Consider the following 25737-nt stretch of genomic DNA (forward strand, 5'->3'; position numbering starts at 1 on the left):
TGAGGGACTGGATAAGCTGGGTTTATTCTCACAGGAACATTCAAGGTCAAGAGGTGGACCCAGAGGCTTGCAAAGTTACGAGGGGCACAGATGCAATAGGGAGAGTCACAACTTTTCCCCAGGAGAGGGAAGTCCAGAACTAGAGGGCACAGTTTTAAGGTGACAGGGGAGAAATTTAACAGAAATCAAAGGTGCAAGTTTTTCTACATAGAGGGACATGAATATCTGAAACGGAGGCAGTAGAAGAAACTCCAATAGGAAAAGCAGATTGTTATGGGCCTCCTGTGAGGAAACAGAATTAATGTAGATAAGCAACATGATTGGCATGAAGAGGTAGGGTGAAAGGGCCTATTTGTATGCTCTATGTTTGTGTGATTCTATTTTCTCGTATGTGCGGGAATAGTTAGATGTTAAAACCAAACTGAATCCTCTCTTTACCCCCGAGCCATACGTATGCTTCCCACATTTCCACCAAACAGGGATAGTAGATATTGTTGGATTACAAGTAAAATGGGAACAAGGCTTCAATACTTTTTCTTTTGTGAATGAAGATCATCAAAAGAACGTTTTCTAAACTCCCACCAACAGTGCAATGCAAAGCATTAGTGAAACAGACAACACATGACTTTAGGATTGATATTACTAAACAAATTTCCTTAATAGCTCAAGGAATATTTCATTTCTGCTATTTTAATCAATAATTGTATATTATGACAGCAATTGAAAAATGAACTAACTGGATGCAAATATTTCGCAATGAGGGCTTCTATTGTCTGCAATGAGGGACGGCACTGGGGCCAAGGCTCAAACAACAGTAGGAGTACCGCTGGTTTACATTTCATTGAAAAGTTACTGACTCACTCCAACTAACTGAAGTCAATGGGCATGAAGGGGTTAATATTCCAACAGTCGTAGCTCGTTTAGAGGATGTGGCAGTTGGCAAATCTTCCAACCCCTCTGCAAGGTATACCTGTTGGAATAATTTGTTGCAGATAGCCCCTAGGACATCATCCTAGGTTCAACCATCCTTAGCGAAGGACAAGGAAGTACGCCAGATGAAATCCCCCATCTGCTGTTGCCCAACAAGCTATGCAGTATTCTGACTTCAGAATGGATTGTAGTTTCTTCATTGTCACCAGGTACACATTTTGGAAATTCCTAATTAACAGCTGGATTGTAGTTTCTTCATTGTCACCGGGTATACATTATGGAAATCCCTACTTAACAAAATTGTGACAGTTCCGGAATGTGCCTCAACACCATCTTCACAGGCAGATAGATATTGGCCTTGCCCACATCACACACACACAAAAAACTTGTAAAGACTTATTCCTGTAGTTACAGTTAATATGGTTCGTATTGGGTCACTTACCTTATGATGCAGGCATACTCTATGCTTTTAATGGCATAAATTTGTATATTTTATGACTATGAGACATGGAGAAAAGGAATTCTATTAAGCAGGGTTTTCAAATTCAACATGCTGTTGGCCAACATCAAACTTTAAAAACTTACTTCAATTAACCGATTCTTTTCCGTAAGTTGTTCTTTGAGGTGGGCTATTTCCATTGGCAGTTCTGTTGCTGAAGTATTCTGCTTGATTAAATTTGCTATTTCCCGATCCTTCTCCACCAAGTGCTGACGCAATGCTTGAAGTTCATGCTTTTTCTCTGCAAGAGCACGAGTTAACCTCTCTGCTGCACCCTGAATAATTGAAGAGAAGCATACTGGAAATGAAATTTTGTAAAGACAATGGCAAATCAAACTTCACACACATGCCAGCATTCATTGTGCTGAAAGTTTGAGCCCCACATGATTCTACTCAATCTAAACTGACTGCAGTACTGAAGGGCAGCTGCATTGTGTGAGACTCTGCTTGGTGGATCAGGTTAACCTTATTTGCTGGAATGACCTTTCAAAAAAAAAAAAAAAAAAAAAAAAAAAATCCAATGAGGTTGCTTCAACAACACACACAAAATGTTAAAGGTCAGACACAATCAATGGGGGGAAATAAATGGGTGATGTTTTTGGGCCAAGATTCTTCAACAGCACTAGAAAAGAGGCAGAAGCCAGAATAAGGAGGTGGGAGGCGAGGAAAGAGTACATGCTGGGGGGGGGGGGGGGGCGGGGGGGGAGAGGCAAATTGCTGGGACATAACAGCTGGAAGAGGTAAAGGGCTACAGAAGGAACATGATAGGAGAGGACAGTGGAATAAAGCAAAGGAGGTAGGGAACCAAGGGAAGTGATGGACTGACACGAGGGCAGGTCAGAAGAGGCAAGAGAGCCATCAAAATTAGGAAATGCAAACAAAATTGAATGAGGTGAGGGGAAAGAATGAGGAAGACAGTCCTGATTTGTTCCTGAAAAACAATGGAACCCAAGGTAATATGCTAGCTTACTAAATTGTGATGCATGCAAATCAGATGCTACAGATCTTCTGCTGTTAGTGAATTAGCCTCACAGGAATAATGCATCAAAGGTTGTTCATTACCTTCATCTGCTGCTCACGGGAGCTGATAGACTGCAGCAACTGTGTTACTTCTTGCTCATGATCAGCGGCCAGCTTGCTCCTGTCGGCGAACACCTTCTGCAGCATTTGCTCCTTCAGCTGCAGTTGCAGCCTTAGCTGCTCCATCACCTCACTGGGTCCACAGCAAACCTTGTTCACCAACGTTGCAGTCAGGATCTGTCAACAAGATTTTAGACCAAAAGTGTAGCACTGGAGGAAGACCTGCTTAGAGACACAACCCTGAGTGATCCCACCTGTGAGAATCATTCTCAAAAATGTGTACCAATACTCTATACTGTAGCTTGATGGATGTCTGCATTGCCACAAAGGAAAGGTTTCATCTACCTCACTAGCCATAAGTAAGCAAGGTTCAGTGATATTTCATGCACGTTATTTTCACATGTTTATTATCTGGTTGATTTGAAAATAGTCTACTGCATCAAATATGCATAAACATTAATTACCAATCCCAAAGGCCCTCCCCTGAGCTCCATGCTACAAACATCAGTGAGCAGTTGTTATTATCAGATCAGAATCAGATTTAATATTACTGGCGTATGTCATGAAATTTGTCTTTCAGGCAACAGTACCATGCAATAATTAGAGAGAAAAAAACTGAATTACAGTGAGTATATATAAAATAGTTAAATTATAAAAGTGGTGAAAAATATTTTAAAAAGTGAGGTGGTTACTATCCCAAAAGAAATGGTAATGCCAAGAAGCATGTTGAGAGAGGTGAATATTTACAAAAATAGATCATAAGAACTATCTTACTTTATCTATAGACATCAAATGACTGAGGTGATCTATGCAATGTGGGAGATGAAGGTGGTGGTAGTGGAAGAGAACAGTTCTGAACTTCACACTGAAAGGTGGTCTGGTCACTAAAGCCACATGAAGGATCTACTCTCCTATGGATGACAGTGCACAGGAAACCTCTGAAGCATCGACTCCAGTCTTAAGAAAATAGCATTTTTCTAATGTATAATATTTAGGAACATGAAAAGTGTTTGAAATTTGCAAAATTGTACAACCCCTTTTTTGTTTCCTACCGATTTATGAACCTCCATGAACAGGATTTTTGTCAAACTGACTTTTCCTCGGCAAGGCCCTTGCAGATTTCCTACCTCTAACTCCTTATTGTGATCCTGCAGTGCTCTCTGGAGCTGGTTGTTCATGGCATCTTTTTCTTTCAGGGAAAAGCCAAGCTTCTCTTCTACCTCCTGCTTTTGCCATTGCAGGCTTTTGTATGCTGTACCTAGTTGCTCCAACTCCAAGTCTTTCTCTTTCACAAGGCTATCCAGACTCTGAAGATACGAGGGGAGGAGAGTAGGAGAGGAATTAGCAACTCAGTTGAAGGACATACAATTTTTAAATTTCATTATCCATAAACCAATACATATTCTGTAATCAAGAACAAAAACAGGTCTCCACCTACTTAGGGAATTCTTGTTTTTACAAATAATCAAATTTTGAAACAATTTCTTAAAATTATATTGTTAAATGAGCATTGCTCTTATAAGTTCTACTTTTCATCCATCCTCACTTTGTAGTCAAGAGGAAAAATTTACATCCTTTCTACTTCAAACAGATTGCTTTTTTTCCCCTCTCTTTACAAGTTATTTTGAAATGATGAGCAATATCTACATGATCAATCACTTCAAAAGCCATCTTGTGGGATCCAGGATGCTTGATTTAGGATCGAACATCCATTTTCACATGCAGCTGACACATTCTTCCCAAGTGCTCAGTAGGGCAGAAAAATTGTTATTCTAAATTTTAAAGGACTCTCCAAAATCCACTACTTAATACAAAGACCACTCAATTCCATTTCCTTAGCTTAAAATGCAAGTTTTTTAAAAATTCACCAGGACTCAAAACAAATACTTTCAGCATAGCCTCACTGGCAAACACACTTGGCTTTGAGTCAACTGTTTAAGGATTTAAACTTCATTCCAAGGCTTTAGCACAAATCTAGGCTGATATAGTATGTACATATAGCACACTAAGGAAGTACTGCACCAAAGATTCAGAATTTCCAATCAAACATTAAATCATCCTTTACCTCTTGGTAAGTACATCTCAAGAAAATCCACACGGTTGCTCCAAGATAGTGGAATGTTCCATATATGTGCAAAACCTTTTATTTTTCTAAAGACACGATACCCAATTCTCCCAGCCATTTCTTACAACTGATTTAATTACAGTCTTCGACATAGCTTGTTATTTCTGGCTATAAAACTTATTAAATAATTAACACAGCAGAACACTCTAAAACCGTTTTTTTTTAAAGTACTGAAATAGAAGGGTATATTTATGTATGGTTGGGTGCAAGGTTCTTAACACTTTTTTTAAGAAATTTAATCATTTCAGTAAGCAGATAACAAAGCTTCAAATAGTCCTGAAAATATACTACGATACTTAAGTTCAATAAAGGATTGTAATACTGAAGGTAAAACAGGTCAATTCTAGATGAAATAATGCATTGAAATATAATTATAAAAAAGCTATACTTCCTCCAAATACTCTTGTTGCACACATGCTTCTCGCATATGAATATCTGTACATCACAAACCATTCACTTACATTGATAGTTTCTTCATTACTGGAGAAGATGTGACGGAATCGCTCTAGATCCCTTTCTTTTTCACGTACAGTTAGATTCAGTTGTTGGATTTCACTCTCCTTTTCCTCCAAGGAACGAAATTTCTCCTCAAGGGCTCGCTGGAATAAACAGCAGAAATGAGACCGCAGTCCTTAAAGATGCACAAGCTCTCCTAATTCTTGTGAAGTTTTAAAGTTGTATAAACCTTGAACCCTGGGATCTGGACTTTTCTCTCTCCACAGTTGCTGCTTGATGGGTCCCTTCAGAATCTATTTGTATTCTTCTAGTAAATGACTGTGTGGAATCTTGTAGTTTGCCCAAACATTTTGAAACAGGATCAGTTAAAACATTAAAAAAAACCTAACCCACCAATCAAGCTTATTTCCTGCCCCACCAACACAAAACTTAACAATTTTCTCATGAATTTCTCCAACAAACAAAATCAGAGAGGCATTTCATCAAAACTATTCCATTTCCTAGTAATCCTTTCAAACATTGTCTTAACTTCACCGTTAATATGCTTAATGGAACAATCATTTTCTGTTGACACAATTAAAACATGCACAATATGATCATTTCTACAATAAGCTGAAGTGAATAGGAACCAAGACTCAGTGAAGTACCTCTGAAGCTTTATCTCTCTCTTTGATACACTCCCAGAGTTTATCTACCAGTACATCTTTCTCTTGTCCACTTTGCTCCTCATTCTGCTGGCATTCAAAAAGTTCAATATATTGCTGTGAATATACAAAGAGAAATATATGGAACAAATATTGTTTTGTTGCAGTTCTCCTTCATCTTAAGCACCTGGCTGATTTCAAATCCAAGCCACTGTGGAGTAAATCTGTGGTTGGGTAAATGATTTGTGGTAATTGAGTGAACCTGCACTAATCAAAGCCTGACCCAACATGACGTTGCATAGTAAGCTTCAGTATCTCCTTACTAATTTAAAAATCTTATTCAGACCACTAGTAATGGTTCTGGAAACAGAAAATACATCTCTTCTTCTCCAGTTAATCTGCTTCAGGTAAGATTAAATGGCCAAGTGTCACCAATCCCAAGGTTAGAGTTGACCAAAAATTCAGCTGGATTAGTCACTTAAATACTATATAAGAGCAGGTTAGATAGAGGCAGGGTAGCCTGCTTTGAGGGGTTCATTCGACTCAACTATCTCTAAAATACAAGGGAACAGTCACCACCAGCCTGGATGACTGCAGCTTCAACAAAACTGACACCATCCAGGACAAGGCAGCCCACTTGACTTACATCCCACCCATCACCCTCAACATTCACTCCCTCTGCAACCGATACACCGTGGCTACCGCATGTACCATTTACAAAATGTAATGCAGTTACTGGCTTAGGCTACAATACCATCTCCCAAACCCACGAGCTTAAGCATAAAAGAGGATGGTGTTTCAGGAATATGGCACATGTTCCTCCAATTCATCCCAACTTGGAAATATATTGTAGTTCCCTCTTTGTTAATGGGTGTAACCCTGGAATTCTTTATTCAACAGACTTACAAGGGAACTTAACCAGAAGAACTTCAGCTGTTCAATGTGTTGACTCACTACCACCTTTTCAAAGATAACAAATACTAACTTTTCCACAGATGTTCAGATGCTGAAAAATTAACATTTTTTGTGTTTTTGGATGAGTACTTCAATAACAAAATCGGTTTGTTACCCGATTATTAAAACTATTATGCCTATGCTTTATAAGCAGAAAATCACACCTTTTTGGCCTACACTTAGTGAAAGGAATACTTATTCTCTACTTTAATAAATCTGTCAGAAACATCCCAAAACACTACACTTACAATAAATTGCTTCCATTTTTCAACACCTTTTTTTAAAAAAAGGGGTGGTTAGGGGAGAAGGTATTTCCCCAAATAAAATCCACAATGAAGCTGATTTGTGAATTTGGTCTGAATGCAAGAGAACCCCCAAATCACATTTATAAATTTGGATGTATTCTTTTCCAGTCAAACTCAACTAAATATGTCCAGTCATTTAGAATCCCCATCACCATGAAACTTTACCCTCCATTACGTTTTCAATAAGGCATAAAGATGTAAAATAGGGTGAAGATTCAGTGTGGTATTGACCAAATGACAAAACAATTGGCAATTAATAGTGCTCCTATATAAACACAATCTGACTAAAACTGCAGGACCTCCATCAATATACATCTCATTCAGCTACGTGAATATTTAATAGTAGCATGTAGAATGGCAACTCTTTCTACCTGCAGGAAGTGCTCTTTATCATGCAACCTCTCCCTCAGGCAGAGGATGTTCTCCTCTTGGATGTGGATTTCACGCTGATGCTCTCCCTCCAAGGCTCGATAGCCCTGGTCCTTCTCTAGCAGCTCCTGTCGGACCTGCTGCAGTGTGCTGCACAGCTCCTGAAACAAACCATTAAAAAAACACCGTTACCTTGCAACAGAATGATTCCCTGCATCCGCTGCCAAACAAATAGTACCACCTAACTCATTTTATATGATGCAGTATTAACACCTCTACAGTGTAATTGATCTGGAAAAAATTGCAGTAGACTATCTGTATCAGCAACAAATTTTAATGAGTCAGTGTAAGAAATTGGAGAGAACATTGCAAGTTAATAAATTAAGTTTTCAGCTCAAAACTCTAATCTCAAATCCAGCCAAGTCAATGACGTGAAAAGTCTTTTTTTGTTTCCTGCAGACAGTCCAAGTTTTTTTTTGCCACCCATACTTGGCAGAAACAAACAACCTCAGTCAGCCTGAGGCTTTGGCAAAGTTGATGGAAAAAGTTACAGTGGTGAATACAAAGATTCTCTTCTCCAGTTGAGGATGAGGCAGAATACACTTCCCCTATTCGTGAAACTTGTGTACTGCAATTTCTGATCTGGTAATGCTTACTCTTGACCAGGTGCCTTCAATCCAAAATACAGACCTGCTATAACTTGGTGAAAAATGAGACAAAACCAAACCAGGCCTCAAAAGTCTGTGTCACCGTGTTATATGCTAGAAAAAATGCACCCTTGGAAAAACCATGAGCTCATGGCAGTGAACACCCAAGCACTCACTTTATTGTGTTTGACGGCATCCTCCTTCTGCTGATAAAGTTCCTGTACTTCAGTTTCCATCAGTTCTTTCCTCCACTTGATGTCAGCCAATTCATACTCCTTCTGACGAATCAGCCTTGCGTTTCGCTGTAGTTCCAGCTGATTGGAAAAGGAAGTACTTTGCATTTCCAGCAATTCAGCCTGCTGGGTATGTGATGATGTCAACTGTCCATCCTTGCTCTGACAGGATGAGCAACGCTGCAGCCCCGAGCAAAGACGAACACATTTGGAACAAATCGTAATAAGGAAGAGAGAACACACACAAACGTAAAATAGATTTTACATCTTCCACGGGATTTTACATTACTCTTTCTTGTTTCAAAATATTCTGTTGTATTCTTCCCTGAAACTTGCATACTCTCACTCTTCACTTATTCCTTCCACTATCATGTCAAAGAGATCAGACCAATGGCCCTCCATCTCACTTTCTGTTTCCATGAACCTAGGCTCTCTGATAGTGGCCTTTTCATTCAGATTACACCTCAATGCAAATAAAAAAAGTGCTGCACTTTTGGAAATCAATCCTTTGAGATGAGATAATAATGTTCTGATTCTCTCCTTCTAACCCTTTGCAGAAGAATGTAGAAACTAACTATCCTGGACGGCATTATTCTCTGCGCCACATCAAATTAACTGGTCATTTTCTGTTTGTGGGATTTTACTAAGCATTAATTTTGCATTTTAGAACAATACTTGTATGGCAGAAGTATTTAACTGATTGTGAAGCACTCAGAAGTATGCTGTGAAGCATACCAATGTTGTGAGGAAGTTATGCAAGTACAAATTCGTAATTCTTTTCTATATGAAGCCTCATACTTAATAGGATAATCAGAATCCCCGGCAAAAAGCTGAGCTTGAGACTGCGCCAAAAGCTTTAGCACCAGATTTAAAAAGCAATTACAGCCTGTTGAGATATTCTGTGGAGCTTGACATCCTTTGGACTACAAGGCACTTGGCAAGGGCCAATAAAAATAAATTGGGTTTAAGTGGAGTGGCCATTGTGGGAGAGGCCATAGCATCAGTAGGCCAGGGTCAGAGTGGTGAGCTGAGGTTTTGGCTCAAGATGTTTCAGTGAGAAGAGGCTAAGCTCAGGTAAGTTTCTTTCTTTTTTACTGCACAGTTAGAGCAGTGGGAATGACAGTCGGGATGGCAGTGCTCCTCTTGTGTGATGTTGGAAGTCAGGGAGCCCTTCGGTATTCCTGATGACTACACCTGCAAGAAGTGCATCCAGCTGTAGCCTCTTATGGACTCCATAAGGGAGCTGGACCTGGATGACCTTTGGATCATTCGGTAGATGAACGGGTGATTGACAGGAGAAACAGGGAGGTAGTTATATGCAAGGTATAGGACCTAGGTAACAAAAGAGAAAAAGGGACAGTCAGCCAGTGCAGGGTACCCCTGTGGCTGTTCCCTTCAATAACAACTATATTGTTTTGGATAATGTTGGGAACAAATTAGCAGTGGACAGCCGCAGCAGTCAGTACACTGGCACTGAGTCTGGCTCTGACTCAGAAGGGAAGTGGGGAGAAGAAGTGAACAGAGCAGTAGTGGGAAGAGGTGATTCATTGGTTAGGGGAACAGCCAGAGCATTCTGAGAATGAGAATGAGAATGAGATTTCTGGATGGTATGTTGCCTCCCAGGTGCCTGGGTCAGGGACATCTCAGATGGGGTCTATAGCATTCTTAAGGGAGAAGGTAAGCAGCCTGAGGTTATTGTCCACATTGTTAACAATGACATAGGCAAGAAGGGTGATGGGGTCCTGCAAAGTGGGTTCAGGGAATTATGTGCTAAGTGAAAGACAGGACCTCCAAGCTAGTGATCTTAGGATTGACATGTGCTGGTAAGGCTGGAAACAGGAATATAATATAGTTTAACATGTGGCTAAAGAGATGGTGCAATACGGAGGGCTTCAGATTTTTGGATCATTGGACTTTCTTCCAGTGGAGGGGGGACCTGCAGAGACAGAACCGTTTGCACCTAATCCGGAAGGGGACCAATATCCTTTTGGGAAGGTTTAGAAGGCTAGCACTGCTCCAGGGGGTTTAAATTAGTGTTGCGGGGGATGTGAACCAGAGTGCCAGGCAGCTGGTGGAACAGTTGTGGGGAAAGTAGATGTCAAGGCAGGACATGAAAGGTTGAACATGTTGGGACTAATGTTCTGAATTGTACCTATTTCAGTGTAAGGAGCATTGCAGGGAAAGGCAGATGGGCTAGACCATGGATCAACACGTGGAATTATGATATTGTATCCTTTAGTGAGACTTGGTTGCAGGAGGGGCAGAACTGCAACGTAATGTTCCAGTGCAAAATACACAAAATGCAGAGGGACTCAGTAGGTCAGGCAGCATCCACAGAAATGAACAAACAGTCGACATTTCAGGCTGAGACCCTCCTTCGAGCCCTGAGCGAGGGTCTCAACCTGAAATGCTCATTTCCACGGATGCTGTGCGACCTGATTTCCTCTAGCATTCTGTGGGTTGCTCTGGATTTCCAGCATTTGCAGAATTTCTGCTGTCAATGGTCCAATGTTTTAGACATGATAGAATGGGAGGGATTGAAGGGGGAGGGGTGGCATTACTCATCAGGGAAAACGTCTGATAGAGCAGGCACAAGGGCTTGTCTACTGAGGCTATCTGGGTGGAACTGAGGAATAAGAAAGGGAAGACTATGTTAAATCTGATATAGACCCCCACTAACTAGTACCTCCTATTAGTTAGCGGGATTTAGATGAGCAATGTGTTCATGAAAGTTTCCTTAACAAATACAGAGAGGTCCCAGCTAGAAAGAGCACAATACTGGATCTCCTAATAGGGAACAAGACAGGACAGGGCAGGTGACAGAAATGTGTCTAGGGGAACACTTTGGATGTAGTGATCATAATTCTATTGGTTTCAAGATAGATAACATCAGAACTGGTCCCTTGGATTGAGATTCTAAATTGGAGAAAGGACAAGTTTGAGGGCACCAGAAAGGATTCACCAAATATGGATTGGGATAGGTTGCTTTCTGACAAAGGGATGCTTGGTAGGTGAGAGTCCTTGAAAAGCAAAATATTGAAAGTCCAGAGTTTGTATGTTCCTGTTAGAATAATAGGCAATGTTAACAGGTTAAGGGAACATTGGTTTTTGAGGGATATTGAGGTCCTGGTTGAGAAGAATAACAGATACAGGCAGCAGGGGGGAAACAAAGCACTTGAAGAATGTAGTAAATGCCACTTAAGAGGGAAATCAGGAGGGCTAAAAGAAGGCATGAGGTTGCTATAGCAGACAGGGCGAGGGGGAATCTCAAGGACTTCTACAGATATATGAAGAGCAAGAATATATCAAGGAACAAAATTGGTCCACTTGAAAAATCAGTGTGTTCATCTATGCATGGAGCCGAAGGAGGAGGAGGAGATCTTAAATAGATTTTTTTTTGGCATCTATATTTACTGGAGAGATGGACACAGAGTGTACAGAACTGAGGCAAAACAGTAACGAGATCACGGACCATATCTGGATTTCAGAAGAGGTGGTGTTTGCAGTCTTGAGGCAAATTAGAGTGGTTAAGCTCCCACTGCCTGACAAGAAGTCTCTCCTTTCTTTGTGGGAGGCCAGTGCAGGAATTGCAGGGGCCCCTTACAGAGGTAATTACAACAGCCTCAGTGACAAGTGAGGTGCCAGAGGATTAGAGGATAGCTAATATTGTTCCGTTGTTCAAAAAGGGCTCTAAGAATAAAGCAGGAAATTTTATAGGGCCGACTTGAACCAGAGGTCATAAGTTAAGGGTGAAAGGTGAGCTATTTAAGGGGAACTTCTTCACTCAGAGTGCAGTGTGAATGTGGAACAAGCTGCCAGTGGAAGCAGGTTCAATTGCAACACTTAAGAAAAGTTTGGATAGGTACATGGATGGGAGGAGTATTGAGGGCTCGATGGGACTAAGCAGAATAATAGCTCGGCATGGACAAGGTAAGTTGTAGGGTTGATTCCTAGCACCTGCAGATCTCTTGTGGTTACTGTTTCTGTAGTGTTCTATAACTCTAAACCAGGGTTTCTCAAGCAGGCTTCCGTGAGAGATTGTGATTAAGAAAAATAAACATTGCATTTTTCAACTTTGCGCAATGTGCGACGGTAGCACTTGCGGTGGTGGGCAGTGACCAAGCAGCCCCATTAACAATCTCGTTAGAGATCTCTCAGTCCAGTATGGCACTGCGCAGTATGACCGTGTTTATCTGGTTGAATCCATTCTCAGTTTTTGACTAGGAGATAGGAGAGGCTGTTGATAATTGGTGAGCACTTTATTGCACAGAGGGGATGACAGTAGACTGATGAGGAGCATGAGGTGAGTTTTCTGAGCATTGATTGGACTCGCCCAACTTGGGCTGTGACATCAGCCCTTACGACCCAAATTACCTCCCCCCAACTTCCCCCCTCCACGCTTCCCAACTTCTCCTTTTATTAACCTGTGTTTTAAAGACATGTCTGCCAGTCCAATATGGTGATTTTTGAAGAGGAGGTTTCTAAGCCTATGGAAAATTCTGAGAATAGAGGAAGAGTTCTCAACAGGGTGTTTGAGCTGAAAGGTGTATTGCAGGAGTTCTTTCAAGAAAACAGTAGGCCAGATTTTGCTGAGTACGAAGATGAAGAACGGCTGCAGAAACTCACCTACTTAGCAAATATTTTTCATCATATGAACCAGTTAACAAATCTCCACAAGGCCCTGGAGAAAATGTATTGACTTCAAGTTACAAGATTCTTGTATTTAAAAGGAAAATGAATCTTTGGAAAAGGAAAGCTTGAAATGTTTTCACTGCTGCTTGGGCTTGAGAGTGAGGAAGGATATCAGAAAGTCTCATTGAAAACCACCTGGGAGAACTGTCGAACAAAACTAAACAGTATTTTTCCTCCCTTTCAACACAAGTGTATGTCTGGATGAGGGACCCTTTCTCTGAATCTTCTGCTCAGCCTGAGAACTTGACTTTGAGAGAAGAGGAAGAACTTTGTGAGTTGCGGTCTAATCATGCACTCAAGATGAAATTTACTGACCTGACCCTGGATAAGTTTTCAATTTCTGTGAAAGAAGAGTATCCTGCCATTCATAAGAAAACAATGAACATTTTGCTGCAGTTTTCACATGTGCCAGCTAACTTTAATAAGAGCAAGAGCAAGGACAGAAATTGTCTCATTTCAGATGAAGGTGAAATCCATGTGTGCTTATCTCAAGTTCGACTCAGAATTGAGTACCTGTTCAGCAAAAAGCAAGTTAAGGTTTCACATGCTAGGCCTACCTATACTTGAACTGATCATGTCACTTAGTAAGAAAATGCTTTTTTAAAGTCTTGTATAAAATTGCGTGTTAGACTGTATTTTTATTCATATTGCTTTGCTTATGTTCTTCATTAACTCTACTATTCAACATTGTCAATAAATTTTCATGTTATATATGGCATTAATTAAAATCAATTTATAACCTTTAGTTAAATTAAATCTACCGAGCCTACCTTTAGAAAAATTAAATCCCATTTTGGATTAAGCCAGTTATTTATCAGAAATTTATTATGTTTGCCTTATGAGTTTTTAAAAATTTGTGAGAAGGGAAGAAACAGATTAATTTCAAGAAAGGTAAATTAAGCTTAACAACCTGTTGTGTTTTTTTTCCAAGAAAGGTTGGCTAAAAATTCATTCTCTACTCAAAACAGCATTGACAATTATTTTTGGATTATTATATCTGCAACTTACTGATCACACTACATGTACTGTGAGCTGCAGATATAATAATTTTTAAGCAGGGATTCTGAGATCTGAAAATTATTTCAAGGTTCCTCCAGGGCAAAAAGATCAAGAAAGGCTGCTCCAAACAAATAGTTGAAATGACTTAGGATCAGTAGAAATGACATGCTTACTGTACTATCATATACTTCCCTATAAATAAGGACCACTTAAATTGATTATTCAGTCACTGGAAACAAAATTCGCTTTGAATAATTGTGTTATGACCACAAATGACAAAGGCTTTAAGAGCATGCAAGAGGCTGGATATCCTGCAGCAAGTGATTCATCTCCTCACAATCAAAAGCCTTTCCATTATCTACTGGGCACAGAATGGAATTACAAAGAAATATTTTCCTATTGCTGGATGACTAGAGCTCCAGCAATTGATTCATGGCTTGTCTGCTAGTAGTGCTCAGTGGCTACAGCTTTAACCACCTACCACATGCTTAGTAATTATTTCCCAGGCTACCGTAACAACATTTCCAAGCACCAAGAAGAGCAAGGGCAGCACATGGATAGGAATATCAAGATCTACATTATCGTCCAGCTTGGAACTATTCTTTCATTACTGGGTCAAAATACAGCAACTCTTGGGAAATGAAAGTCAAATAAAAAACAACTGCTGATGCTAGAAATGCGTAATAAAAATAGAAAATGCTGGAAAACAATCAAGAACTTAGGGAGTTCTACGCACAAGTTGAAAAAAGGGAGTCAATGGAGAGTGGGGAAGCCGGCTTGGGAAAAGCGCCTCATCTTCTGTCTGAGTACACTGTAGTTTTATAATTGCAAGCACAGTATGTGCTTTCTCTGCTTGAATCAGAATAAACATGTTCTGCTGCATGTCACCCATTTACAATACTGGAGCACTTTTATACTTTCATTCTCTCCATTTGTAGAGCCTGGCCTTCCAGGTATATCTATAGCATTGCATTTTGTAACTGCTATGTTTGTTTTAATTTATCCTCTGTTCCACCCCCCCACCGAAAGTTTTTGCATTTCTTTTATCATACTATCTCTAACTGCCCTCATCAACTTAGTAACTCTATTACTCCATCAACAACTTAGGTCCAACAGCAATGGCCTCACCATATCACAGAGATATTTCTCTTGTCCCTCCCTCACCCTCTCCGTAAACTTTGAACTAACTCCTTGTGTCTATTCCATGTTCTGATAAAGGGTCTCTGACTTGAAACACTGTTTCTCTGTCCATAGATGCCATCATGATCAAGTTTCTCTTCATTAGCACTAAGGGAATACCTTTACCAGAAAGACTGCAGTGGGCTGGAAAGGTCGCTCATCGCCATCGTCCCACTGAAAATTCAGAAAGGCTAACAATTGCTGTCCTTGCTATTGATACCTAGATCTCCAAAATATGAATTTAAAAAAACTTCTATAATACATTAAACTGGGGAATGATGCAGAAATGTAGAGAATGAGCATCAGCAAGAATCAACAGGAAACAAACAAGAAACAGGATCTTGATAATTATACTACCCTACCCCCCCCACACACACTCTAGCTTACAACCAATTGTGCTACATTATTTTTATCTTAGAACTAAGTTACCTGACCTCCTCTACTGATATCAACAAACTTGCATGCCTAACTGACATTAGCTCATTTAGAACTACCACTGACACCAGGTAACTGGAAATTCCCAGTCAGATTAATTAATTCAAGACTTCAAGTGAGGATATTCATTCCAGTCTATGAGACTCAGGAATATATTAAGCAGTGCATTGACCCACTGAACTGTTGTAGCTCTTTTTACATCTACTAAAATTTTTAGAATAGAAAATAAAGTACACTAGTGACAAAATAATTTTGATTTTCAAAGTAGATGGACTATAGGTTATGACATTTAACAGCATAACGAACAGCTCCATGGTTTTCAATTTTTGTGGAAAAAATGAATTTGAATAAAATATAGTGTTCTGTATCTCTACTTTAGCATATTAGTAAAGGGGAGGAAGGGAACGTCGACTCAGACCATGAGAGGCCTGTGTCGGGCATTTTCATGCCTTACAAGGCGCAGATTGGAAGTCTGTGTGGGGCGCCACTCCTCACACAGACTAGAGCAATGTGTGATTAAGTGCCTTGCTCAAGGACACAAACACGTTGCCACAGCTGAGGCTCGAACTAGTGACCTTCAAATCTAGCGAAGGGCTGTGAGAATTAACAAAGATAGTATCAATTATTATCTTGGCTAATTCTTGAATTTGGAATTTGAAAGTCATTTTGGAGCTGATAGGGCACAAGTAGGAATAATAAAAACAAAAATAAGATGTTTCAGTACAATTCAATATTATTATTTATGTTATTATTTTACTTGTTCTCTACCTTCAGATTTTCAAGTTGGCTTCTGTGAAGCATCTCCCTCAGCTTGGCCTGTGTCTCATTCTGGCCATCAATTGCACGATAAAGTTCTTCGATCTGAGAGAAAAACAAAGGTGAGAGATTTGACTTTCAAGATCACAAAAATCACTGGAACTATTTCTACTAATAAAAGCATCCATATAACATAGGCTGTTATTTTTTGTCATTGTCAGGTATAGCTTCCACTGACTAATATTTCTAGCATAAGAATACAACAGTGGCTCCTCCTAGAAGTAGAAAAGGTGGAAAATCTTCTGAAGACATCTGTAATTTTGTTTATGCTTTTATTCCATTTGTTGCTCTTATTAATGAATGGATATTTCTGATTCATCTATTTCTATTAAGCAAAGGGAGCACCGTTCACTATCAGTCAACAATGTTAGATGGATGGATTGGTGATCAAACCTGAAAATAGTTATACTATTATATTGTAGTCACAATTAACAAAGACTGCATTGGCACCTACATTTTACACATTACTTCTTAGTGGCAACATTGCCTGTCAAATGCAAAATTACCAGAGCAGAAAAAGTTAAGTGGACACCTAATAAATGGATAATGATATAGTTGTAGTTTATTTTAACTGGTCAGAGAACACAGATTGAAAATAATTAGCAAACAAGGAGTCAAGTGGGGAGTTACTTTCCAAACTGCACCCAAGGAGGGGTTGTTACAATCTGCAACTATCGGGTGACAGGATGGAGGAAGCAGATTCCATTAGGTATTTTCAAAGAGCATTTTATGTGCACTCGAACCAGAGTAATTTACACTATAATTCCTGTAAATTATTAGATACATCCTTTTGCTTCCGTGGGCGATACTTGCCACCTGTGTCTCTATTTACCTCCTTGTCTTTGTTTTTCAAAGCCTCGTTCAGCCCCAGCTGAGCATGTTCTTGCTTCTGTGCTGCATAACGCATTGCCTTCAATTCACTTTCCATTTCATTTAGATTCGCCTGCAGCATCTGGGAGAATGGAGAAATGGGATTAACCACAAAAAAAGGTACTAGAAAGTTGTTCAAAAACTGTTTGATTATCTGAACTACATAAGCTACTTCTGCTCTTCGCAGGAAGAGGAAATGTTAATGACCTTGCTACTGCCACAAAACATGAAAGATAGTAATGGATTTTTAGAATGAAAAATTTGTACCCACGTGCCACTCACATCATAACATCCATCAGTTATAAGATGTCAGCTCACCTTATTAGCAGATTCCAACTCTTGAATTCTGTCCTGCAATCCACATATTTGGACCTGAGCTTTCTGTAATTCGGCGACACACTGACCAGCTGCTGACTCATACTGGTTCAACTGCTGCTGCTGCTCCTCAATTAGATTCTGGAAAACAAATGATCAAAGATTTAGTTCGTCAAATACCTCAGCACCATACAACAAGGTAAAGCAAAGTGTTCAGTTAGCCCAATTCAATACAAAGTTCTATTTGGTAATAAACGTTTTCACTATTTCACAACAACCACTTTTTTTTATCTCCAGAATAGATTGGTAAATTCAAAAAAACCTGTGCCCAAAACACGGACTTGGATCCAACAATCTAGTTTTTTATCCGGTATGGGCACTAATGATGGGGATAACATCTTAAATATAGCACAGAAATGGGTAGTGTTTTAATTCTTCAAATCTAGCATTAAATACATTAAACTATTGACAGGAAGTCCCATCCTCATGAATCACTGGAACTACTTTGAAATTTGCTCATTTATACATCACTGTGTCACAGACTATGTTTAATGGTGCAGGAAAACACAATGGATCATGGGTCCAAATCAGCCCAAATGGTTTAATGTCACTTGAGGCAATGGAGCTGATCAAACGTGACAGCACATCATCTCAAATTAATATAGCAGACTAGCTGATGAATAAGCGAGCATTAAAAATGTATAAGGTGCTGGGCAATGCAATGTCATTTATGTTAAGGAACATAAAGCATGTGTGGCTTTAACATTACTATCAAGTAATATTAATGTGTAAACAGGGACTGCAAGCCAGATGATTTATCAGACCATAAACACTATCTCACTATTCCTCTCTTGTGTTGTTTATTTTATTATTGTAAATTATAATCCTTTTTGTTTTGCATTGTACTGCCAACACAAAACAGCAAATTTCACCACACCTCAATGACAATAAATCTAATTCTGATTAAATAAAATTATCAGCATTATTTTTAAGCTCACAACAACACAAAATATCCCAACAGCTGAGGTGTTACATGCTATGTTAGTTAGAATGGTGAGGATCAGCGTAATAGACAGAGCTGACCCGTTGCCCACATTCTAACCACTTGCTTCACGATTCATACAGTTACAGTCACAGTGGAAGAACAACCCAAAACAGTATTACCCACAAGAATAGAACGTGGTTTAAACTAAACAATATACACCACTTTTGTAGCAGTGCTGCCGAAAGACCATTGGTTCATTCCAACCACAAATTCAAGTGACCGATAATCCAGAGTCTGAAATTTGACATCACTGGTTCTGCACAGATATCTTCACAAATGTAGCTCAGTGCTGGGACCCCAGTTGTTTACAATATATATTAATGACTTGGATGAGGGAATTAAATGCAGCATCTCCAAGTTTGCGGATGACACGAAGCTGGGTGGCAGTGTTAGCTGTCAGGAGGATGCTAAGAGGATGCAGGGTGACTTGGATAGGTTGGGTGAGTGGGCAAGTTCATGGCAGATGCAATTTAATGTGGATAAATGTGAAGTTATCCACTTTGGTGGCAAAAATAGGAAAACAGATTATTATCTAAATGGTGGCCGATTAGGAAAAGGAGAGGTGCAACGAGACCTGGGTGTCATTATACACCAGTCATTGAAAGTGGGCATGCAGGTACAGCAGGCGGTGAAAAAGGCGAATGGTATGCTGGCATTTATAACGAGAGGATTCGAGTACAGGAGCAGGGAGGTACTACCGCAGTTGTACAAGGCCTTGGTGAGACCACACCTGGAGTATTGTGTGCAGTTTTGGTCCCCTAATCTGAGGAAAGACATCCTTGCCATAGAGGGAGTACAAAGAAGGTTCACCAGATTGATTCCTGGGATGGCAGGACTTTCATATGAAGAAAGACTGGATGAACTGGGCTTGTACTCGTTGGAATTTAGAAGATTGAGGGGGGATCTGATTGAAACGTATAAGATCCTAAAGGGATTGGACAGGCTAGATGCAGGAAGATTATTCCCGATGTTGGGGAAGTCCAGAACGAGGGGCCACAGTTTGAGGATAGAGGGGAAGCCTTTTAGGACCGAGATTAGGAAAAACTTCCTCACACAGAGAGTGGTGAATCTGTGGAATTCTCTGCCACAGGAAACAGTTGAGGCCAGTTCATTGGCTATATTTAAGAGGGAGTTAGATATGGCCCTTGTGGCTACGGGGGTCAGGGGGTGTAGAGAGAAGGCTGGGGCGGGGTTCTGAGTTGGATGATCAGCCATGATCATAATGAATGGCGGTGCAGGCTCGAAGGGCCGAATGGCCTACTCCTGCACCTATTTTCTATGTTTCTAATCTGCTGAACATTCACAATATTTTCTATGGTTGAGGTGTAGAATTTTTCCCCCACAGCTGAGTCCTCTTGAAACATAAAGAGTTCTTCAGCATCAATGACATTTTCAGTAGATAATTTGTAGAGTGAAGGACACAGTAAATGGTGGACTGGGGGTGTCATCAGGATGCGAGTACACAAAAAAAAATACATATCTGTGTGCTCAGCAGGTGAGAACCATAGCCTCAGTGGGCCTTTACTATTGGAATAACAGGAAGATGCCAACCTGTTTGTGAGTACTGGGTTGTTTTCAATCAAGCAGCTTCATATTTCCCTTTCTTGCACACTAAAGAACAGGCAACAAATTAGACTGCGCCAAATCTATTGAATAGACCACCATTAAAAACCCTAATTATTCCTATCCTATTGCAGTTATGTGTGCCAGCATGATATTTATCTCTGTCCTGTAAACAGTAGGTTCAGACTGAAAATTTACAATAGGCTGAAGGGCACCACCAGCAGCAATTGCTTCATAAACGTCACTGCACCAGATACCATTTTAAAATGCAACAAATGATTTGAATTATCTAATACTGAGCTCTGTTCTCATCAATACATTGTTTATCTGACAAAATTTGCACCAGAGGCTTGGTGAAAAGATGTGTAATTATTCAGAGATACAGCTCAGTAACAGGCCCTTCTGGCCCAGCAAGCCTGTACCACCCAATTATGCCCATGTGTAATTAACCTACTAACCCCTACATCCTTGGCATGTGAAAGAAAACTGGAGCACCCGGAGGAAACCCACGCAGTAATGGGGAGAATGTTCACACTCCGTACAGACAGTGGCAGAATTGAACCTGGGTCACTGGCGCTGTTTCAGCGTTACACTAACCACCACGCTACTGTGCTGGCCCTATTGTGAAAAGAGTTATAAACAGAAAGTGTTCAAAAGGTGCACTAGAAGTTGTTAATTTCAGTTTCTACTTACAAAAACCTCATCAGCAACTCTCTCAGATGCAAGAAAGGTTTTGCATTTATATCAATTTTTTTTCTTTCAACCCAACCTCCTGTCCACCCCACTTAACCATCAGTTAATCCACAGGCATTCAGTGCTGATTGGTCAGATTTGGTGTATACTTGGAACTCCTCTCTATTCTGAAGGAGCATTGACTGAAAAAAGGTAAAAGGGATAAAAATATCAGCGTAATAATTTCAAAATCAAATATTCTTGAATGTTATACCATTCGTCTGCCTAGCCTGGGTCCAGCCATGTCATTACAAGCTCCCAAATTATACATTATGCCCTCTAATAAATGGACGTGTGGGAAAATAGGTTAAAAGCAGGTTATTGGAACTAGATTATGTTTAATCTGTTAAGGTGCTCACAGCCTGTCATTTTCTCCTTAAGCAGCAAGTGCAACGGAGACCCTTCTACCAAACAGCAGAAAATGACAACTGTCATTCATCTGTGCTGCGGTTATAAAAGCAGCTTCATTTAGTGTTCTTATCTTTTTCATTTTTATAAATGGCTGGAAATGCCCAACATGTCAAAGAACTTAAAAAAAAACAGCCAGAACTCCCTTGGTGACTTGGACTAACAATACAGGCTGCCGTGTTTTGAACCATATAGCTCTTGGAATTCCACAGATTTGATCTAATTCACTATAGAAATACTTAACATGTCACATGTCCACAGAAATCACCTAACAGTGAATTTGGGTTTTCCCTTGCACGAAATGAGCTTGAACCATCCAAATCCATTTCCAAAAGGGCAAGGTCCTCAAGAAAACTGGCACTAGTGAGCAATAGGCACAGGAAGTTACACCATGCTGTATGGAGGTTTCAGATGGCAGGGGCCAGATTTCCAGCTCAGGCCTCATGAACTTCAGAACTCTTGTTTAGAAAGTCTCCCAGCTGATAGCACCAACTCTACATGCCTTACTGCATTTACACAGAGTAAAAGAAAAATAAATAGCACTGCAGCCAGAGTTCAATTCTCCAGTACCAACATGACTCAAGTACAATTTTGTTTATTTACGGCAAACTATCCTCAGTGGCCACTTCATTAGGTGCCTAATGAAGAGATCACTGAGTGTATGTTCATGGTCTTCTGCTGCTGTAGCCCATCCATTTCAAGGTTCCAAGTGTTGTGCATTCAGAGATGCCCTTCTGCACATCACTGTCGTAATGTGTGGTTATTTGAGTTACTGGCACCTTCTTGTCAACTTGAAACAATCTGACCATTCTCCTCCGACCTCTCTTATTAACAAGATGTTTTTGCCCACAGAACTGCCACTCGCTGAATGTTTTTTTTTGTTTCTCACACCATTCTCTGTAAACTCTAGAGAGTGCTGTGCGTGAAAACCCTTGGAGATCAGCAGTTTCCGAGATACTCAAACCACCCCCCTGGCACTAACAATCATTCCACAGTCAAAGTCACTTAGATCACATTTCCTTCCTATTCTGCCATTTGGTCTGAACAACAACCGAACCTTTTGATGCACTGAGTTGCTGCCACATGATTGGACATTTGCATTAACAAGCAACCTGTGTACCTAATCAAGTGGCTGCAGAGTGTAAATACTGAGCATCAATTATATACAGTATTTTAAACTGTGCCAAATCCTCAGTCACTAGGATTAGAAAACATCCAGGACACTTCATTTGCACAAACGCCTACACTATTATGATGCATTCCCTCCAATATTCTGAGGCTCCACATGAAGTCCAAACACACAAAGGAAGATTGCAATGCAGTGAAACAACTAAAACTACAGTTAGAGATTTTTATAATACTTTGCAAACTTGCTTACACAGTACCATTCTGTGATTTAACTGTGTTGATCTTTCAGTGGATCAACTGTATTGTTTTTTCATGGAAGAAACTTATTACAACAGCACAGAAACAATTTGCCCACAAAATTGGTGCAACTGAACACCCAATTTGTTTCACATTCACAATTGTTTTTGGAGTGGATCTCAGTGGGAAAGATGGAGAGGAGAAAAGCTCAGATTACAGTTATCAAAAATCTGCACGACAATGTTATTGAAAAAAGTTGTCTGCAAGGGTAGGGTCAGCTTCTATTGACTGCTGCAAAATAGTTTACAGAACACTGAGATGAGGGAAAAATCAATCTTAACAGTCATTCTTCAAGTACCTGTGTGCAAATGGGAATATATTCATCAAGCACATCCTGCAGGAGGTCCTCAAGATCTGCCATATCATCAAAGCTCAAATTCATTCTAGGAGTCTCCAAGTATTTACTGATTAATTCATAGCTACCGCTTTGCAGGTGAGATCTGAAAATCCCTTCGCACAAACTACCACTTGATTGAGAGCCCAATGGTGTTGCCCTAACATGAATTGGTAACTTGCTGCCTTTCGGACTTTGCACTGGTCTGTATTCGACATTATTCACTAAACTTAGTACCAAGTCCAGTTTATGGGGGTGCATAGCAGGACTTGGTGCTGGACCATCAGAAAAGTCTGATTTAGGACTTTTGTCATCTTTCACACTTTTTTCTCCTTGTGTCACATCACTACTGGGTGCAGGACAGGATTCTACTGCTGTTCCAAGAGATTCCACAGAAGAAGCTGGTGATATTTTGTCCAGAGAGTCAGCATAGGTGGAAGTCCTAGATTCACTTGGTCCCATAGACATAGTTTCATGAATGACTGGCATTGAGAGTCCCTCCTCAGCAGTTATACTGCCTACCGTAACACTTCCACACTTGGCAGAGAGATCACCAGTCTTTGCCAGCTTCCGAGGGACCCTACAAACTGCCTCATAGTCTGCATCGGTCACACGCAGGGCTGAGCAGCTACGACACTTCCGGGATTTGAAGGTTGTGCTCTCTGAAGTCTGGCAGCTGTGAGTATCTACAGCTTCCTCCCCATGTTCTGTCCATGACTCATACCCAGAGTAGACGAAATCATCCTGCAGTAAAGCATGGTATCGGACATCAGGTAGGTTTGGAATGTCTGCTGCAATGTCCTCTCCCTTGGCGTCGATACTTGGTTCTTCATTGGTTTTACGATAAAGGCTGGCAATGCAGTGTTTGATCCGGTCTTTCTCTACCAGCAACTTCTGCAGACGCTCAATGGAGAGTGCCTCAATCCTTGCAATGACTGTATCAAATCTGTAGATTCGGTCCAACATGAAAGCACACTTGCTGCAGGCAAACTCTGGCTTCCCGTCTCGGGATATCTCTTTGCCCAGTACATGGGATAGAATGACCTGTAGGTTTAGCTTGGAAGCCGTGTGAAAGATCCATCGTCGCTGGTTACCATACAGCTCACGGGCACAAATCCTGCAAACTTCCTTCATTCTGGTGCCCAAAGTAGAGTTGATTACACAGTCAACTAGACAATGAGGTTAAAATTTAAATTGAAAAGTCACAACCTTAGTCTCCACAGCAAGGTTTCACCATTTGTCCATGTTTCTCAATAATAGTTACGAAGTTAACTAGTTTCTATTAACAATAAATTTATCCTTTAGAAGTCTCAAATAATGTCAGGAGGAAATCAACGTACAAATACCGCTTTTTTAGTTTTTCTTTGCAGTTCAATTTGATAAATGGTTTTTCTCCTGGCACCAGTTCAGATAAATCGCAGTGTGGGCGCTATCTGGAACCATCTCCGGGTATATGAAGGCGCCCTCTCACATCCATATAAACATCACGGCTTTGAAATATTTCCATTAAACATAAATACTCTACAATAAAATATTAATTATAAACCAGCTCCTTTTATAAGTTCCTAATACATATTTATATTCTCAGTCAAGCGATTCCTAATAAATAAAATCTAATTCCGGCAAATCGAAAAGCTGTGCTTTGCGCATTTCCACATATTGGTTTTCTCTCCAACCCTCCAGGTATCTGAATGTTGGGAATATTCAGGATTCAGATCAGCTCATGCCATTCCAATCAACGAAGGGAAAAATAAAACGGGGCCGCCAAATGCGCTGTGGTCCGCGTTATTCGGGGGAATCCTCTTGCCCGTAGAGACACTGGAGAAGTTGTGAGAACAGGTCTTCTCTTGCCGCCGTAACTTCGGCCATGTCACAACCCGACGGAGAACAAATCATCACACCATCATACTCCTCGTCTTCACCGCTCCTGGCAGAGATGGAGGCAGAGCAATTGACTATCAGAGCAGAGGCACCGCCCCTCGCGTCTCAACAAAGCGGCCGCCGCCGAGTAACGGAACGGACTGAAAGAGATTGTCCATGCCAAGACTGGATTAAATTACACCCCGTAAAATGAATTTCCTGGGCACAATGTCTTCAAAAGGGGAAACTTCAGCTCGCAACCCTTTAACCCGGCAGTGATGTGGCAACAATGTAGCTGAAACGGACTCAGGGTTTCAGAGATCTGGAACTAACCATGTACTGGCAGGGGAGAATCTGTCTCACTCTTTTCGCTGTAAACTCGACGCAGCGTCATACATTTGTTGCCAAATACAAGGTCTTTAAATATTTCCCGCATCTAATTATCGGTGGTTTCTAACAACGTTAAGAATAAAGAAATCCTCGTTAAGAGAACCAGTCACCTTGTTTGACACCCGTCTGTACCGTGGTACGGCCCTCTTCCCAGCAGCGGCACCACCACGACTAACAATGACCTGGTTGTCGATGCGTTTCACTGGCCGAGCATTGATACAGCACTTTGCCATACCGTTCCTCGAACAGGACCTTACACGCGAAACATAAGTACTCTGTACAGGAATCCGTTACTATATCGCGAATTAAGCCATTCATCCCACAAGATGGCCCAGTAACATTCTAGTTTCGAGTTTCGTTGACATCGGTGGCGTATATTGTAGGAAACCCCCTACACACTGCAAATATTTTAAAAATATAACTGAAAGGCGT

The 25737-nt window shown here is 40.5% G+C and overlaps 1 protein-coding gene across 11 annotated transcripts in view; it reads right to left on the bottom strand.

Moving 5' to 3' along the window:
- The window catches only part of pde4dip (phosphodiesterase 4D interacting protein), a 239886-nt gene that overhangs the window by 131573 nt on the left and 82576 nt on the right, over window positions 1-25737 (bottom strand). For 9 of the 11 annotated variants that reach the window (XM_072273939.1, XM_072273942.1, XM_072273941.1 and 6 more), the window contains exons 1-11: window positions 23020-25228; window positions 17552-17689; window positions 17196-17315; window positions 16316-16408; window positions 8186-8422; window positions 7365-7523; window positions 5738-5851; window positions 5096-5233; window positions 3637-3816; window positions 2492-2686; window positions 1516-1704 (exon numbers count right to left, since the gene is read on the bottom strand). In XM_072273939.1, coding sequence (XP_072130040.1) covers window positions 1516-1704; window positions 2492-2686; window positions 3637-3816; window positions 5096-5233; window positions 5738-5851; window positions 7365-7523; window positions 8186-8422; window positions 16316-16408; window positions 17196-17315; window positions 17552-17689; window positions 23020-24189 — 2733 coding nt within the window. In that variant the 5' untranslated portion in view covers window positions 24190-25228. Of the gene's footprint in view, window positions 1-1515; window positions 1705-2491; window positions 2687-3636; window positions 3817-5095; window positions 5234-5737; window positions 5852-7364; window positions 7524-8185; window positions 8423-16315; window positions 16409-17195; window positions 17316-17551; window positions 17690-23019; window positions 25229-25737 lie in introns of those variants that run through there. The other 2 variants (XM_072273947.1, XM_072273948.1) reach the window with 2 other exon arrangements.

The sequence above is a fragment of the Mobula birostris genome, chromosome 12, assembly GCF_030028105.1.
Source record: "Mobula birostris isolate sMobBir1 chromosome 12, sMobBir1.hap1, whole genome shotgun sequence".
Classification (NCBI taxonomy): Eukaryota; Metazoa; Chordata; class Chondrichthyes; order Myliobatiformes; family Myliobatidae; genus Mobula; species Mobula birostris.